Source organism: Melanostigma gelatinosum (genome assembly GCF_949748355.1).
Source record: "Melanostigma gelatinosum genome assembly, chromosome: 14".
Taxonomy (NCBI): domain Eukaryota; kingdom Metazoa; phylum Chordata; class Actinopteri; order Perciformes; family Zoarcidae; genus Melanostigma; species Melanostigma gelatinosum.
The window spans coordinates 10853588-10873490 of NC_136647.1; the positions used below are offsets into that span (position 1 = coordinate 10853588).

Below are 19903 nucleotides of genomic sequence, written 5' to 3' on the forward strand. Positions count from 1 at the left end.
TAACCTGGTCGTGATTCGTTAGTGAGTGGTATCAAATGAAGATACTGTATTTTTCACTGTTGTCACCATGCTGAAGCTATACATGCTATGTTCAGATTCTTTCCTGGTTTTGCACTGTCACAAAACATTGTTTCATAATTAAATTGCGTGTTAGTTTGAGAGGATACCTTCTGGTTTGGTAACACTGACTATTTTGTCGTTTAGATTACTTTGATTCAAAAACTGGGTCCCATGATGATCTTTAAAGAAACAGGCCATTGAAGTGTTTGAGAAATACACTTTCTATTATACAAAGGGACCTTTAGTTATGTTTGGAGTCATTCTGACCTGAGGCAAGAGAGGGAAAGGGCTTCAGTGGAAGTGCATTAAAGGATACTTTCTGTCCCAGACACTCATTTTTCATCCAGCTCAGAAGAACCCCAATCGTGTCTCTTTGAACAGACTTTAATGACTAACTGAATATTGAAAGAAAAGTCATAAAGCATCAAGGAGAATATAATAAAATAAAATTCCAAACAGTGAATGGAGTCAAACTGAATGCAGGCACAAGAAAGGTCAGCCACAAAACAAAGCCATTCATACCAACCTGTAGACATCGGGTTATATGGCCACTGTTTTTTATCTGTGAACTGAAGAACCCTGGAAATGTTAAATGTAACTTTCCAGTTTAAGGGAAACGTCTCGTTTCAGTGTCTGATTAATTATTAATTGATCATATCGAGTCGGTTACCACAGTTACATTAAAACGGTGAAAGCGAGAGGGATTGGGGTCATCAAGAACTCAAAGTTTAAGAGGATATGAGAAACCCGCCCTACCAATTGATTGTTAGCCAATCACCGATGATCACGTTCCATAAAAAAGGCAACTGTTGGTGCTTTAACTTGTATTCGTTAAAGATGTGAATTCTTAAGGTTCATCTTTCATACGAGCCTCGCCTCCCTTACAGTTATGCTCATTTAGTCACTGCTGATGCGCCATGCGCTCCACTGTTTTGGAGTAGGAGGAGGAGGAGGTGGAGAAGGAGGGGGAGGGCGCGCCGTGTGCGTCAGTAACTCAAACATGTTCCAATAACGGGTTATATTATCTGCTGCTATTTGCAGTTTCCTGTAACCAGGCGGCAGGCTGCAGCTTGAGCAGAAACCTGCAACGCGTCTCTTATTGCTCGTCTGTGATGGAAACGATCTCAAAAGGAATGGCATCTGCAAGGCTGCTGACAGAAAACAGGTAGGCTGAAGTTGTCTGTATAGTTTGGGTATGCTCTTCGCACAATTAATTGATTGAGACTGAGTTTTACACAGGTTGTTAATTCGTCGTTGGACCACAAGCCTAAATGTCAGTGTTTTTGTTGTTGTTGCACGATTCACTGCCAACATAATGCCAGCACCATGGACAGCAACTTGATGACATATTTAGGGCTGTATGAAGGGAAAAGTTTACATACGCTATGATTTGTGAATTAATAGACGAACCTACTTTTCTTTGCTCCACATGATAACTGTACTTAAAGGGACAGTTCCTCCCAAAATTAAAAATGCAATTGTTTGTACCCGAAGTGTTATTTATTTATTATGTTGTGAGTTGCCTAGTTTTAGAGATATCGGCTGTAGAGATGTCTGACCTTTCTCAAATATAATGGAACAACATGGCACTCGGCTTTTGGACCACCAAAAAAAAAAATATATATATATATACATTTGAAAAACTCCACAGCAGTGTCTATTTCCAGAAATCATGACGTGGTTTTAATCAAAATGATCCACAGACCTTGATGTGAGGTGTTTCTTGTTGGAACTATTTTCCTTCAACCAAATTTCTTACATGGAACCGTTCCTTTAAAATACATGTGCGCCTCGACTAAGTAAGTCTGTTCAAAAAAATCTTGGTGTATTATCTGTTTCAACAAACATTTACACTTGTCTACATACTGAGCTCAATTACTACCAATCCCGATGATTTTCTTCAGGAATCCAACCTTTACCCTATAGGCACTACAAGCACCATGCCAAAGACAGCACATTCATCTGAACGTCAGCTCTAAGAGGACAGAGGATGACAGGAGGTGCAAGGAGGAACACAGGGATGGGAAAAAGACTAGGGTTATATGTGAGGCTGGTAGCAGTGAGTGTGTTACTGGGAGCTGATCTGAGCTGGCTGGGCCTGAAAGAGCAGGGTGGGGTCAATGCGCAGAACACTGAGCGAAGGGTTTTGACACACATCCCTGGTGACATCATCATAGGAGCTCTGTTCTCCGTCCACCACCAACCATCTGCAGACAAGGTACATGCTCTGTGTGTTTCTGTGTATGTGCTCATTGTCTCCACCTGTGCATATGGGATACATGTTAGTGATCTCAGTTGTGTAAAACTTTGTTCAGGTCCATGAGCGAAAGTGTGGTGCGGTGCGTGAGCAGTATGGGATCCAGAGAGTGGAAGCCATGCTGCACACTCTGGATCGAATCAACGCAGACCCCGCTATTCTCCCGAATATCACCCTGGGCTGCGAGATCAGGTCAGGAACCAGACACAAACATTCTGATGTTGTTGTTGTTGTTGAGGACCTATACTGTTGAATTATGAGAGGACCAAGTGTTGACAAAATGAAGAATTGTGATACATTTGTCTGAGAGAGAGGCCATCACACAAGGAGTGGGATAATACACAGAAGCTTGGCATACAACTCTAACAAAAAGTCAACAGGTTGGAGATATTGCCTTAATTCAATTCAAAGGACAGGTGAAGATATTTTCAAATTAAAGGTACCACACCACTCAAATGTCATATGAATGTTGAAGGAGTTAGTTGCCTCAATCATTCCTCTTCCCCATAAGGGCAGTGAAGTGAACCCGTCCAAGCGCAACTGTAAAAAATGAGGGACTGAATCCACAGCACAACAATCATTTTAAAGTCCAGCTGAAACCAATAAGAGGCTGATTGATGGTTGATTTGATGTTGACTTACATGTGATACCAGGAAGTATCTCACCACTGCATCTCAGTGAGGAAACAAAAAAAGACAAATTTGTACTAAAACAGATTTGGAGGATTGATTTGACTGACTCAGACTGCTGAAAGCTCATATTAGCTTTGGCTGAACTTTGGATTACAGATTTCTCACTGCTCTAAAAATAGATTTTTTGTATTTATAAAGCATGAGGTGCAGACTGTGTTCTTAAAAAGCATCCAACTGGCTTCTCCAAGCGATCTTCATATTCCCAGTCTGCTTGCCTAAACAACATTGAACTCCATCTGTCTATACCAGGGACTCATGCTGGCACTCTGCAGTGGCGCTGGAGCAGAGCATTGAGTTCATCCGGGACACACTAGTGTTCAACGAAGAGGAGGAGAGCCAGGGCAGGTGTACTGCCGAGGCAGGGAGCATGTTGCTGCAGTCGAAGAAGCCCATTGTGGGACTGATTGGACCAGGATCCAGCTCTGTGGCCATCCAGGTGCAAAATCTCCTCCAGCTTTTCAACATCCCACAGATCGCTTACTCAGCCACCAGCATGGATCTCAGTGACAAGGTAAGATCAATTAACAAAAACAATCACATCAAAGTCTGAGAAAACTTCAAACCTTCACATTGAATTACAAGCAAAACATATCAAACGTTGATATTTGTATTCTTTCTCGGCAGTTACTGGTTAGAGGTTTGATGGAAATCATCTTGAAGAGACTTTAAGTCTGCTTTTTACATTTCTAAGTTCAGTGTAGACTTTACAAAGTAACCTGACTTGCAACCATGTCGTATGATGAAGACAATGTAGCCATGACAACAACACAAGCAGATATTTCCTCGCCTATCTCAAGGACGATTTTCACATCGTAATAGAAGGAAAGCTGGTGATTGAAGGCCAGATAGAATATATTAAAGAATGTAAAATTAGACAGGATGTGTATACCAGATTTGTATGCAGTGTCCTGCTAAAACATCGCTGTTGTCCTTTGCTCTAAACATCATCTGGAAGTCGATGGACGATAAAATGGAACGGGGTTTGTGATCGGGTTTATTATGGATGCATGCTGGTCGACATGCTGTCAAGAATACTGCCAGACTTGTGAACATGTAAACTCCTTCCAACAGAGCCTGTTTAAATATTTCATGAGGGTGGTGCCATCAGATATGCAACAGGCCAAAGCCATGGTGGACATTGTCAAGAAATACAACTGGAGCTTCGTGTCCGCAATACACACAGAGGGTGAGACAGTGCATGCATGTGTGTTACCTCCTTACATTTGGCATTCTCCTTTCATCTCCCTATTCCATCATTGTTAAATAACATGTATGATGTTTACACTCATGAGCTGCCTGTTTATCAGTTGCATCTGTTCAATCTTTTGTAGTTTTATACAATGCGAAGCTTATAATAATCTCTATGGAAAATGGAAAAACAATGTATGTGCAAGGCAGTGCCACGCATATGCTACTCGTTGTTTCTACTGTACAGTGGAAGCCATTATATCTATGGGATGAATAAGAAATCCATGTGAAATTAGCTGTGATTATATATTTTCTGTAATCCTGTTCATCATTGGCAAAGCCTCCCAGGGAACATCTGCTGAGGGCTTTGAACTCATGGTTATCATGGTGCTCTGTCCACTGATTTCAGTCAGGCTTAAGCCACTGATCACAGTCTCACAACAGTTACTTATTATCAGATTTGCATTTTATTACATTTTTCTGTTCCATCTATATGTTACTTTTTGATTCAGTGAAAAGTATAGAAGCTTTAAGAGAGAAAAAAACATGTGAAGAGAGGCGGATAAAGTTGCATCTCTATTGTTGTCCTCACGGTGTGATGGATGATCACACCGTCATTTTCTTTTTTTTGTCACCACAAGTGAATATGATAAATTGTAGGGCAGATAAAGGCTGATCACCACTTCTCACCCTAAAGCAACCCCACCCCCTGCTGTAGACGTCTAGGCAATATCAACACGCAGGGTTATCACAAATTCAAAAGATCCAGCCCTTGAATCACTAATCCCAACTATTCAGAAACCAAATGCATCATATTGGCATCATTCTCAATATCAAACACCCAAATATTTCATACGCTCCGAATTCGCTCAATTTATAGCTTCTTTTTGAATCCATTCATGTCTCAAGGCCATATGTTTATGAAATAAATCCCACTTGATAGGAATGAGTGCTAAATCCTGACTGGATCATTCCGGTTTATTCCATATAGATACCAAACTGTTGCAGAGAAGGATTTTAAAAAAAAAAGTGTTTTGCATGCCAAATATTCTCTTTCAGGATCAAACCTCACGTCATAAGTAGCTCTCATTGTAAGAAAAGCCCTCGTTTTCATGTTTATGATGCAGACTATCTTCCTAGAATCCCCAGTGTTATGGTTGTGGCTATCAAACTGTACTGCTCATCTTATTTTGTATTACATTTTGCCGATACCTGTAGACAACAAACTTGTTATTGATCGCATAGCAGGTTCAGAAAGGCCTAGATCTAGAAAGGAAAGACATATCAAAGAAGAAAACTAAATTATAGTTCAAACAGAAATGGCAACATCATCAGCCATATTAACAGAGAGTTGAATCGAGGTGAGAATACAGTTAAACAAAAAAAAAGATGTTACCCCTCAAGGAGGCATGGCGCATATGGGAGTAAAACGCATTCGTAGTATTAATGAGAAGGACGCCTCAAACAGTGTCATGCCCAGAGTGATAGTACACTTGCTTAGCAACAGCAAGTAGATGACCTCATTTCCAGCAAAAACAGGAGACTGTAACCCCTGACAGCTGCCACAATGGGGACAAATTTACTCGATTCCAAGTGTTGTGCTGGCATTACACCAGTGTATTTGAGCGTGTACCCTGTGTTTGCGTGCACCTGTGTGTGTGTCTCACAACATCGCATGAGAGCATTTGTGCCAGAGTGAAAGAGTGAGGAGCACATAAACAAACAAGATAAGTATAGTATAATATAGTACAGATGTAGATGATTTTTTGATAATGCAAACAAATAAAAAAAAGCAACTGCCATCATCTGGTTTGATTGCTTTAATTGGGTAACAAATCCCAGATTTTGTGTGTGCAGTGAATTACTTTCATGTATTCCCTTCCATAGGTAATTATGGTGAGAGTGGTATGGAAGCATTTAAATACATGGCAGCAAAGGAGGGGATCTGCATTGCCCACTCTGATAAGATATACAGCAACGCTGGGGAACAGAGCTTTGATAAGCTACTGCAGAAGCTACGAGCCCACTTGCCCAAAGCCAGGGTTGTGGCCTGTTTTTGTGAGGGCATGACGGTCCGAGGCATATTGATGGCCATGAGACGACAGCGTCTGGTGGGAGAGTTTCTGCTGGTTGGAAGGTGAGTGGAGAATTGTACTATGTCGAATTTATGACGTGTTTTTGCTTCAATTAGAGGCTAAAAGAAATGAGTTTTTGTATTTCAGGGGGTTTTTTTGTGTTCATTTCCAATCCAGACTCTTTTCATGTCCAGCATCATCAGACAAGATGTGTTTGTTTCCACTGGGGCCATCTTTGTCCTCTCATCATCATTCTTAGTATCATCTTCATCGCATCCATCAACTTCATGGTGGTCTGGGATGGTCAAGGTATTTTTAATGAACTTTTTTTGTGATTACATGACACTGTGACACAGACTTGAATCACACTAGTAATATACTAATGTATGTTTATCTAAATTTGATTCGGTATTTCACCGTACCTTTTTTATTCGGTCCGTATCGATGCACTTGTTGCTATCATCCTTTCCATATCATCCTTTAGCTCTACAATCCAGATAGAGAAATGCAGTAAAATAATCATGAATCAATATTAAATAGTATAATATTGTTATGTTCATTGTCACAAAAAGGACAACAGAAAAGAGCTAGAGCTGGGAGTCAAATAAAGTCATCATATCAGGGATTTCTTATTAAAAGAGGCCACCTGAATAGACACACGAATAGATGAGGCAGTGATGGTTTTCCAATTTTCTTTTAGGGATATATTACAACTTCAAATGGTTCATTCATCGGTTCATTTTGGCAGAACACATGTTGACGACTGTGCATGCGATGCAGGAGAGACAATGTGCAATTAGAAACACAAGGGGAAGAAACATGCGCATGAAAGAAGGGGTTGATTTAGTGGGAGGTTTCACTCTCTCCGAGAATAACGTGTTTTATTTTAAGGGTTAGCTCTCCAGCTCAGTCTTGTCCCTCGTGTTCTAAAAATGCGTTCCCTCATTAGGAGCCACATATGTAGGCTGTCGCTCAAATCCAACAGCAGGAAACATAAAACAACCTTGAACTACATATTGCAAAACATCATGTTCTCTGATCCATATTACCAGAGCGTCCAGACAGGTGGCATCTGCTCTTCATTTAAAAATCATAGTTAACTTGTTAAGATTTTTCTCCTTGCTGTTGTGTTTTGTTGGTGATTTGATACGAGATGTACTGTTAAGGTGGCAAATTGTGTCACTTTTGATAAGATCTTATATGAGCATGCACTGTGTGTGTGTCCTATTCTGTCCTTCAGCATCATGTTTCTGACCTCACTTTGTTGCCTCCACTACCATTCTTGTTGTTAGTGTTGCCCTCGCAAGCTATCCTTTTGATGTTAGCCTGGAGGATTTGTCACCAGGTCTTTGTGCGTGCGTGTGCAGTGCATTCATACTTCTATTTATAGAAAGACAGAGACTGAAGGAGCAGGTCATTATTATTTGCTGTTTTGTAGCCAGCACTGCTTAAGCCAATTTTGAACCGTTGGATCCAAGCCACTGTCTGTCTTTAGATAGTTTGGACAGAAATCAATGGCGAAATCTGCCCAACTATAGGGTATAGTGCCATTCAATTTGACACAAATTTATGTCGCACTCAAGATGAATTTGAGTAACTTTGGTGATTCCTTAGCTTTTCATCAAGCCCTACCATTAGGTCAAAAATTCAAACTGCTCCAATACGTTTTTTTGACACACTGTATGTCAAGAGGTGTAAATCGCGAAGCACTTTGCTGATTTAAATCCTGTTCAGTTGAGTTCAGCTCAAAGGTTTGTACCGGTAGTTACTGACTGTAAACTAAGCAAAGCTGTCCACTGCCAACAGCTACCGATTTCTCTTCAACGATGATGATGATTCAGTGTAACCAATTCAGTTTCAATATTTGATGTTTGAGATTTGTTTGTACATGTACTGGACACTTTTAACTTAATTGCACATACCTGCAAAGCTAATTACATTCCCATCACCCTCAGCTGTATTTTGTGTCCGCTAATTAGCAAATGTTTGCATGCTGCTAACATGCTTAACTAAGATGGTGAGCATCAGTATGTTAGCATTGTCATTGTCAGCATGTAGCTCACCACTGAGCCTAAGTACGGCCTCAAAGATCCGTTAGCATGGCTGTACACTCTTCATCTTCTGATACATTTGGTGCGACTCCCTAGTTTATTGCCGCAAAATCATCTTGTACTCAAAACAAATTCGCACAATTTCGAACATTTCATATCAAAGTAGAAACTGTTTTAATCATATAAACATTATTAATTAGAGTTTAATCCATGTATCACATATTGGGTGTGTCTTGCTAAAATGTTTCAAATCTTTTTAAATTCATCAATTGGGCATTTTCTATCAATTTGAGGAAGCAGGGGGAACTTTATTATGCTTTACTCTTATCCATACCGATCCACATATCAGCTGATTCATTTCCAAATAATCTCCATTGATCCTGATTCCATTGATCCTTTTCAATGACGCAGTTTTAGGGCAGGAACAATGAAAACGTTGTAATATTTTGAGAAGAAAGTCTTATAAGTGTTGGTTGCTTCGAGTCATATGTGCTTCTTTTAGCATTTTCTGACGGCCCATAGGCTACTGTTACCTACAGTTATTTTGCCTTGTAAAATGTTTTGACTGCCGTTATGACGTTAAACGATACTATGACTATGTTTTTCATGACATACTATACCAAGGCTTTTTGATGGCATTTTTTTGACGTACTATACGAAAAAATTCACTTCATCTTGTTCAGTTTAATTTTAGAAATGGACCCATTTCCAGCTTCAAGTTTGTACCACTACAATGCAAAGTATCCACTCAGAAAAGATACGGCCGGAGAGCTGACCAGTATTATGTTGTAAGCGGTGAAAAAATAGCACAACGTGTAAGAGTAAGTGTGTGTATGTGTGAGCGCACACTTGTGTGTCTTCAAGCTTGTAGGTGGTGTAGCAACACGCTGCATGCAGCATATTGCCCTCCAAGGTCGCTGTGTGGGTTTCAGAGCTCTCGTTCAAGAGTGATTCAAACTATCCAGAGTCAAAGCCATCCATGCTTTTCATTTCCATTCCTGTCCTTTTTATACCAGTGTACCATGTCTGTGCTCGCTTCTCTAAGGATGTGTTATGAAATGATCTCCTACCTCACCTAGAGAACCAGGCATCATAAAAAAAAAAAAACACCCACACTACTGTTGTATAACTCGAGCTTGGTTAGCGCAGTTTCAAAAATGACTTATTTTGCTTTTCTTGCCAGTTCGAAGGAGATGGGTGCATTTATTTGTGTCAGCGAGGTATGAGTGTTCCCATTAATGCACGTGTGTGGAGGTGTAATCATCAGCCCTCTGTCTTTGTTGATCGTAGACAAGCGTCTAGTGGGAGGAATGATAACAGACCGAGTAGAAACCTATTCAGTTCACTGACAAGACAGCTTTTTTAGCCCAAGCCCACAGTGTTTTGGAATAAATAACAGATCAGATGGGTTTGCAAAGGCTGCAGTCTGATGATGTATGTCTGGTGTAGTTCATTGAGCATCAGGTATTTTTTGTAATTATAGCAAGAAGGTGTTGTACCAAACTGCCTTTAGAATGAAACAAATAATTAATCCTTTACATAATATTTCCAAGTTATAAATCAATATATGCTCTGCAGATTGGTTCACAATCGCATGTTTCTGCAATGCAGCGCTCCAGGGGTTGTTAAAGTCAGTATGCTCCTTATTGTGTCTCGATGAATTTGGAGACACAGCTAATGAGCCCATAGAGATCTTATTAATGGACACAAACTTTGCTGACAAAAATATGTACATATAAAACAATACAACACAAAATGGCATGGCCAAGTCCTGCCAGCACCATCAACCCTTTATTTCAAGTCATCTTTGCACATGAACATACTTTTAAAAAGACAAATTCTTCAAACTTGGATGTGTGAGCAAATACTTTTTATTTTTATCACCCAGTGAGTCTTGTGTTGGTACATCTGAGTCATCACAATACATATTTCATTTTACTATAACTCTCTGCAGACCATTCATTGGGTTCATTTTGCGACGCACCACCTGTCTCTCTCAATCTGTGTAACACTGGCACAAACTATAACCACAGGCACTAACTAAAGCTTTTTACAGCAGGCTACATTGAAAATGCATCATGGACCTCTTTATTAAAACGTCATAGACTACATAACCTGTTGTGCCCTAATCCTCTATTTTGTTAAATCCTTGATTTCTGAGATATTTCGCCTCAACTTGTTTAATATGAGCTAATGATGGGTATTTCTGTAAGATGTGCATCTTGGAATACTGAGATGGGCTATTTCAAGATGTCAGCCACCCTGCTATTCCTCTGTTGATGGAACCAGTTTCTTACGGTGTAATTGTGAACCAGGTTCAAGGCTAAGTATAGAAGAACCCCAGTACGTAACTATAGCGTTGGTTATGGTTGGAGCTATTCTTCAGCATCAACGTCATAATCCGAATGCTGCAATGTATTTTAGTGTGAAATATGAGGACAGATGTTACCGAGAGGTCTCCCTTGTAATGGACAATAGAATGTCTGCCTTTAAATTACTTGCATTAGGTTTACTGGTTCCTTAACAGATAACAGATAATAACAACTTTTCCTGAGTCAAGTCTTGCTGAGGTGACGGTGCTGAATCAACCGTCAAATATTGGTGTGGGTTGCAATACTGAGCAAAAGTTAGCAAGATGCCAAAATGGTACTCAATGCGCTGTATATGTAAATGACTGGTTTCTGTGTAACAATAACAAAGATTTTCTATTCAAAAAAATGTGCTGTTTTATTATTGGCATGTATGCATTTACTATATATCTCAGCATTTGAATTACAAAATGTAATCAATAGCCGTTGAGAAAAAAATTTTGGATGGAAAGAAAAAAGAAAAAAAACTGATTAAAAAATAAAGTCTTGTAGACCGATCTTTATTCTAGTTGACAACGTGCTGTACCTTGTCTGTGTCCCTCTTTCTCCCCCTCCTGTCCAGTGATGGCTGGGCAGACAGGTCTGATGTGACAGATGGCTACCAGAGGGAGGCAGCTGGTGGCATCACGATAAAGTTAAAGTCGGCATACGTGACCTGGTTCGACGATTATTACCTGAACCTGAAGCCTGACGCCAACCTGAGAAACCCCTGGTTCCCCGAGTTCTGGCAACATCGCTTCCAGTGCAGGTTGAGGGGGCATCCGCAGGAGAGCAGCATGTACAACCGCACCTGCACCTGTTAGTACAACATCATGTTCCACACACCTCCCTCACTGTATTCACATCCCTAAATGTTTCAACATCAGTTTAGATTACAGTGACTGGGTTTGTTCTTATGAGCAGGTCTCTGTTCTCCACAGGGAGAGAGTCTCTGCGCCATCAGTACGCCCAAGACACCAAGATGGGCTTCGTCATCAATGCCATCTATTCAATGGCTTACGGTCTGCACGCTATGCAGCAATCCCTCTGTCCAGGATATAAGGTACCATGATGAACGATGTGCACATTTATGCTCTCACATTGGGCTTGACAGTATTGACCGTGTTTGCTCCTCCCCTGATGGCAGGGTTTGTGTGAGATCATGCGACCCATTGATGGCCGCAAGCTGCTGGAATTCCTGATGAGAACCAACTTTACTGGTGTTTCTGGGGAGGCCATCCACTTTGACCAGAGTGGAGACTCACCTGGCAGGTAAGGACTATGTTGGGGAAGGAAAGAGGGAAATGAAGAAGTAGAAATAAATGTTATATATATATATATATATATATATATATATATATATATATATGTATATATATGTATATATATGTATATATATGTATATATATAGCACTAATATATATATACAGCACTAATATAAATATGTATGTATGTGTGTGTGTGTATATATATATATATCGAATGGATTTTTTGCGATTAATCGCGATTACTTGCGATTACTCGCATTGTTATGGCAAAGTTCAACGATGAATTCAAAAGTAGTGTATTGCGCATTTTTATTTTGAAAGTACTGCTATATGAACAAAAGGGCAATAACATTTGGTTCACGAGATACAAGTAACATGTAGCATCTCTCAGAGTTCACTTAATGTGAATATAATTCATACTTTGTTGGCATCTTATTCTGAAAACCGGATGCTCGTCTGAAGAAACCGGATGTTGTCTCACGTTAATCTTTCCGCTAAGTTTCAAAGTCCTTCCCTCGCTCCCGATCTGTGCCATTTAAATGCGTTTACCGTGAATTTCAGCATATAGGTGCACTAAAATTACTGACGATAGGATGTTTTATCCCACTGTTCTTGTCATCCTCTTGTTATTATGTATATGTATTGTCTCTTGTCTTTCAATAAAAATAAAAAAGAATTATAATAAATTTTAAAAATGCGTTAACGCGGGGATAAAATAATTGTCGGCGTCAATTAATGAATGCGTTAACGCGAAATGAACGCGTTAACTTGCCCAGCACTAATTTATATACAAATATATCTTGCTGTTTCATGGTCACAATATATGTGCCTCAGGTATGAAATCATGAACTTCAAGCGCACAGGCGAGGATGAGTACTCTTACATCCATGTGGGAAGCTGGGATCAGGGTGGCCTAAAGATGAACGATGAGGAGATCTGGAGTAACAACAGTGACATCATCCAGTCAGTCTGCTCTGACCCCTGCCAGAAGGCACAGATCAAGGTATGCACCACTCCAACACACAGTTTGATATTGTCGAGAAAGATTTTTGGTTTAAAAATTTCTTAAAATGTCAACACATTTGTATTAAGTAACTACAAATGCGGTAACTGTATCTACCTTTTATTTGCACACGTGCAGCAGAGTATGTATCAACCTCTTCAAGCAATATTCACTGTAGACCAGAGAACACACAGTATAATAATGCTACTGAAGAAAAGACCCACACAGCAGCCATAGCTGGCGACCACAGCTTTGCAATCTGCAAAATCAATCCAATCACATCCTCCAACACCTCATCAGGGACTCAGCAAAGCTCTTTGTTCAAGCTTTAATCATGTCCCATCTGGGTTTCTGTAACTCCCTGCAGCTTCTCCAAATCATGGAGAACAATGCAGTCTGTCTCCTCTTAATTATCCCAAAAAGTCTCTAACATTAAACCCTTCCTACACACTCTACACTGACTCCCAGATAATGTGGCAGCTTGTAGGGAATTCAAAACTCCAGACAAATGCTTTGAAGAAGATCTGCTTGTTCACACCTTCATACCTTACACCACAGCCCACGTTCCTAGCTTTGCAGTCTACCAACTGCTTGTCTCTCTCTGACCTGTGCTGAGTTTTACACATCCTCCTATCACATCGGCAATGCATTTCTCTAAAGAGAAAATACCTCACACATTCTCTCAGAGTTCTGCTCACTAAACTATTCCTTTTTACCCGTCCATGAAGCCTGTCCCAGAATCCTATCACAGAACTACAGTAACAATGTTCACACTCAGGAGCAGTATACCAGATCTCCTGACCTCCATGTCTTTAGACTGTGAGAGGAGACTGGAGCACCCAAGGGAACCCCAGGCAAACATGCAAGTTCCACTCAGAGATATGAACCCAGAACTTTCTGCAAGTGAAAGCATGAACCACTGACCCACCATGCCGCCTCTCTCCCCAGCTGAAGGGCTGATAAGACAACGAGACGGGTTTTTTTTATTCATGAGGATACATTTTCTTACTACTTTTTCTTCCTTTGATCCCCTGACGGATAAATCCTCATTTCCCTGCCCTTCGGGCAGTCAGAGTGTAAGATTAGCTCCATAAAAATGCCATTGGGGCTTTTAGACCTTTCCGCCCTTCTCATACTGGTGCGTGTGTGTGTGTGTGTGTGTGTGTGTGTGTGTGTGTGTGTGTGTGTGTGTGTGTGTATGTATGCGTGTCCAGGTGATCCGTAAAGGAGAGGTGAGCTGCTGTTGGACTTGCACCCCCTGCAAGGAGAACGAGTTTGTGTTTGATGAGTACACTTGTCGAGCCTGCGTCCTCGGCTTCTGGCCCACTGATGACCTCACTGGTAAATACACTTTGTTTGTGTGTCTGTTACTTGCACATACAAGATTTCCAAACAGACCAGCAGAGCCCTGAATTTGGGTCATGCACTCATGGTGCACTCAAGATCCCCTGCCACAAACTGGCAAACATCCTGACACAGAAATCAACACTGCGGGACTAATAAAGAATTAATAAAGGACTTATTTAATCTTATCTTAACACAAATACTTTTGGGATTTGGCTGCAACTCCAAAGTCAAAAACAATTTGAAACCCTTTCCTCACCCTGTTGTAACAAATTTTAAACAAAAATTGTTGTTTACAAATCCTGTTCCTCTGTAGATTTATAAAACACATCGAGACAGTTTTCATGTGGCTCCTCTTGAGGAGAAAAGCTGTGTGCTTGACCTGTCGTCCCTCTGATCTGTCCCTTTATGATCCCTCATCTCTCCTTTACAGATCTCTTTCATCTTTCACAACTCTCATCACCACTGCATCATAAACTGAATATTTTACACATAACAACTTAGTTGTTGTTCACAGTAAACAGTGCAGTGTGAGTGAATCTCTTTTGCTGCTTTCACTATAAGCTCTGAAGCTGTTACATACAAATACATGAACAAACGTCCTTATACTATCACTCTTTTAGACAAATCAAACGCGTCTGTGTCTTCCTTTCTTGCTGCCATGATCTCTCTGTATCCTGCAGGTTGTGAGCCAATCCCTGTGCAGTATGTGCGTTGGGGGGATCCAGAGCCCATTGCTGCAGTGGTCTTCTCCTGCCTGGGCCTTATGGCAACACTTTTTGTTACTTCTGTCTTCGTCAAGTAATTGAATCCTACAGCTTTACTATTCATGTACATACACAGTAAAAATCAATGTGTCAAAATGTATCCAACTTCAACCGCACTAACATGAACCAACGCAGTAATGGGTTAAAAAGTAACACCTTTACTGCTCCAGCTGCCTTTTCATTTTGTCAACCTAGATATCATTTGATCCATCTGTAGATTTTGGGACACTCCAGTGGTCAAGTCATCCAGTCGTGAGCTCTGCTACATCATCCTGGTTGGAATATGTCTGGGCTATCTGTGCACCTTCAGCCTTATCGCCAAGCCCCACATAGTCTACTGCTACCTCCAGCGGCTGGGAATCGGCCTGTCCCCTGCCATGAGCTACTCCGCGCTGGTCACCAAGGTACTTTCTTTTCTGTTTTGCTGCCATGAAGTAGAGGAACAAACCCAGTGTACGTCGTACAAGTTAGTATCATGATTCACTTTCTGTCAAACCTTGTGAGTTAAAGCCCAAAGGTAGCACCCTGAGCCGATTTAGATCGTTCTATTGAACTCTACAGCGTATCAAACTATTCCAGACCGTAAAACGTTATCTTGACAGCCTCAAATCAAAGATTCAATTAAATGGCTTCAAGATTTAAGATGCATACACTTGAACAGAAGGTTCAGAAGTCAACAGAGGTGGAGGACCAGAAGGAGGAACATGCAGTTAGAGTATACAATATAAGTTGGAGGCTTCGGTAAAGGAGAGAGACGTCTATGATGTTGCAAACTGACACATTTGATCATACAACGTGTCCGCTATCGCAATCCAAAGTTTTTTGTTATTTTTTAGCATTAATAGAAGGGCATCTAAGGATAAGTGCAGGAGTAACATAGCTACTTCCAGAGATTGGAAGTTGGACAGTTGTAAGGGAGGTAAGAATTGTATCTGTGTGTGGGCAGAGGTTGATGTTTAAGATCTGGAAACTGAAAAGGGGATTATAGTTATGAATCACACGCGATTTTATTTTATCCACATTAGATGTAAGTCAAGCCTGCATAACCATTTGATCTATTTTTGATCCAGACCAACCGTATAGCGACGATCTTGGCAGGCAGCAAGAAGAAGATCTGCACCAAGAAACCGCGCTTTATGTCCACCTGCGCACAATTGGTCATCGCCTTCCTACTCATACTGCTGCAGCTTGGGATTATTGTGGCACTTTTTATCATAGAGCCACCAGAGGTTTGTGTGCGAGTGTGTGTGTGTGTGTGTGTGTTTTACAGTGTGGGGGATGTTCAATTACATTTACTTATACAGCTACAGTGACCGCTCCCATTCTCTTCTCTAAGGTGATCTATGACTACCCCAGTATCCGTGAGGTGCACTTGATCTGCAATCTGACCACTCTGGGGGTGGTGGCGCCGCTGGGCTACAATGGCCTGCTGATCCTGAGCTGCACCTTCTACGCCTTCAAGGTACCTCATACAGCAGTTAATAGCACACAGGCCTTCCCATTGTACTTTCTCTATCAGGCTCATAATGTTCTTTGTTTGCACTCAGACCTTTTCTCATTTTTCTTCCCCTTGTATCCTGTTGATTCTACTTCAATTTAAACTGCTTTAAAATGTCCTTTCTTCCTTTTCTCCTTCAGACTCGAAATGTTCCGGCTAATTTTAACGAGGCCAAGTACATTGCCTTTACCATGTACACCACGTGCATCATCTGGCTGGCCTTTGTTCCTATTTACTTTGGCTCTAACTACAAGATCATAACCATGTGCTTTAGTGTCAGCCTCAGTGCCACAGTGGCTCTCTGTTGCATGTTTGTCCCAAAGGTAAGAAATGGAAACTCAAATTCTCAGAATCACAAAGAAAAACTTCACATGAAACTCATTGTCAATCTTTCTTTTGCATTTTTAATGCTAATAGTTTTTTTTGACATTCATTTTTGTGTTCAGGTGTACATCATGCTTGCCAAGCCTGAGAAAAATGTCCGGAGTGCTTTTACAACATCCACAGTGGTGCGCATGCATGTAGGTGATGCCAAGAAAACGACCAAGACTGGCAAATCCTCCAGCAGCATGGCCAACATGTTTCGACGCCGTGGTTCTGTGCAGGACAACATCAGGTATGGGGACCTGAGTGGGTATTAAGCAATGAAAACCTTTGCTCAGTTGCTTAAAGAAGAATTTCCATTAACTTTCTATAGAAAAAGAGTGTATATTGTATGTTACATATGCTGCATTTTGAAGCTCTTAAATTATGTTTTCTCCTGCATGTCGCCAGTATTTGTATAATGTCACCTTCTTCTTTTTCTGCCATTGGTAACTATATAAAATGTGGCAAAAGATTGTTCTCAGAGAGTCAACATCCTATGAATTATATTATTAGTTTTTGCCTCAGGCACTCCATTAAATTGGATGAGTTATTAAAAATCACACTATAAAAATACCGGCAAAACCATGGTTTGCATTGCAATCACTCAGCATTTTACCTCATCTCAGGACTTTTTTCAGTAATGGTCTAGGGTCCAAAAGGATGGTCCAGCAAGAGGGTGCTGAGAGGGAAAAGCTGCAGGTGTGTAGTGACATGGCAGAGAAACTAGTACCCACAATCTAAACTACTAAACTGGCACCCCTATATTTAAGGTGTTTCTGTCAAATGAGTCCATGTATACAGATTAAAACTCTGCTGAGACATTTCCATGAAAACGACGATCCCTGTTCCTTCTTAAACTGTCTTTGGGAAATCAGAGCTGAATCCACTCCAACAGGCTGGATGTGCCAAGAAAAACTGCTCCCTGAGCTGAGAAAAGGCAACCTCATTTGGGTTAAGTTTTCCCAGAGGTGACACACTGCCTTTAAGGATTTCTCTTTCTAGGGAAGATAAAAACCAAAATGGAGGGAGATGTAAAATTACTCAGACAGCAACAGATAGAACGGGGGATGGTAGAAATGGTAGAAAGAAGCAGAACATGAAAAAAGCTACCCTGGTATGAAAGTAATATACAGTACATGATGTCTTATATGCAGTATCACACGATTAATCTGTCATATTTAGCATAATCTTTCATCAAATGTAAACTATTCTTATCTCTTTCATGTGTTTTGCAGTTCCAATGGGAAATCGGTGACATGGGCGCAGAATGAGCACAGCTACAGACCAAACATATGGAAGAGGATGTCATTCCATGTCAAGAAAAAGGAGGTAGTCGAGACGAACCAGACAGCCATCATCAAGCCTTTCTCTAAAGGAGGAGATGCACCTGCGGGTACAGGTGTCAAAGAGCAGTTTGAAGAGCAACAGGTGTCTCAGCCCTTCAGCTGCTCCCCCTCTCCATCGTCAAGGGGTTTCCAGGGAGGAGACGATGGAGAGGATGGACAGGCATTACCCACCTACGAGACTGAGAACCCAGCTGGGGTTAGGAGAAGAGGTGGGGACAACAGCCAGGGTGTTGGTATGGTGGACTGTGAGGACATTAGTGTCATAGGCGTTGGTGACATCGGAATAGGGATGATTGGTGGCCAGGCTCAGGGCACCACTATCATGGACCAAATCAGCTGTGTGGTTAATCGTTTCACTGCCAACATCAGCGAGCTGAACACCATGATGCTGCCAGGGGGAGTCCCCGCCAACACCTCACCTACCACCGCTCTGCCTGCAGCTGCAGATGCCGCCCCCTGCCCACCTCAGTACCTCACATCCAGAAGCAGGCAGGCCGCCTCCACTGTCACCACATATGCCGAGGTCGCGGTCGTCTCCAATCTCTGCGAGAATCGACCAGCAGGTAAGATTTATGAGCACCTGGCCGGGACTTGCGTGAGTAGCAGGCGAGCCAAGGATATGGAGGAGCTGGTCTCTCTGACGCCTCCCTCCCCGTTTAGAGACTCATCTCTGAGCTCCAGCGGCAGCTCACCACCCTCGCTGTCTCCAGACTCTGAGGCCGAGTATGACCAGCTGCTGCTGAGACACTACTGCCAGAGCTCCTCCTCTCTCTAAACCTGCTCTCGCTACACATTTTTTCTCCTTGTTTTTACTCTATATGGAGTATTTATTGCTGAAGAAAATGCTTCAGACCGGACCAGACTCTTGGATGCCTTTCTATATATGGATATTCTGAATATTTAAGCTGTTTTTTTTTATTAAATTTTCGGATTGGGATGAATTCACTCACACATTGGAGCGAGACTGCAGATTCTAAATGCTGAAATTAAGCTGAGCAATGTCAGTGCTTCATTGTTTGTCTCCAAGTGAGGAACAAACTGAAACACACGTATGGGCGTTTTAGATGCTTGACACAGGTACCTGACTTTTTTCAAATCCCAAAGAAAATACTGAGATGAGCTGAGAAAACATATGTAAAATTGCCTTTTGCATTTTTATTTCATTATATAATGGTTTTCAATCTTAAGTGGGGACATTTACCAAATATTCATGTTCAGTGTTTATTTGTATTATGCCAAAATGGCTCATACACTGACTCTCGAAATGGCATTTGAATTGTTTAGGTAAGTGCAGGTATTGTAACACTCAATATAGTTGTATTTAAGTTGTATATTTTGCATCTCAAATTACCATAAACCAATTCGTTTTAATTGCTTACTGTATATAATTGATGTTGACTAATCTTTAATATTCTGAGACCTGGGTGGGTGCAGACTTATCAGCATGAAGGCATCTGTCCGGAAGAAAATAGCTCAAATAACTTTGTCTGAAATCAAAAGGTCAAGTGTCAAATTTAGTTGTCAATCCTGGAAGACATAAGCGAGCATTTTGTATCCTGATGCTAGAATAGAAAGTGTACAGATGCTGCATTATTGTATGCAAATCAGGAAGCAGGTTCTTCTGAGTGGAGAGTTCTCAA

General features: G+C 41.1%; 1 protein-coding gene across 1 annotated transcript; it reads left to right on the forward strand.

The window, feature by feature from the left end:
• Positions 1 to 2050: 2050 nt before the first annotated feature.
• grm5a (glutamate receptor, metabotropic 5a) lies at positions 2051 to 19038 on the forward strand (the record flags this gene model as incomplete). The annotated part of the gene is made up of 17 exons (XM_079283453.1): positions 2051 to 2278; positions 2376 to 2509; positions 3259 to 3520; positions 4081 to 4195; positions 6085 to 6334; positions 11255 to 11490; positions 11613 to 11734; positions 11819 to 11943; positions 12774 to 12942; positions 14157 to 14283; positions 14970 to 15087; positions 15271 to 15457; positions 16124 to 16282; positions 16390 to 16515; positions 16692 to 16874; positions 16998 to 17167; positions 18153 to 19038. 17 exons carry the CDS (start codon positions 2051 to 2053, stop codon positions 19036 to 19038), a joined length of 3597 nt encoding a protein of 1198 aa, XP_079139579.1.
• Between the last annotated feature and the right edge of the window lie 865 nt (positions 19039 to 19903).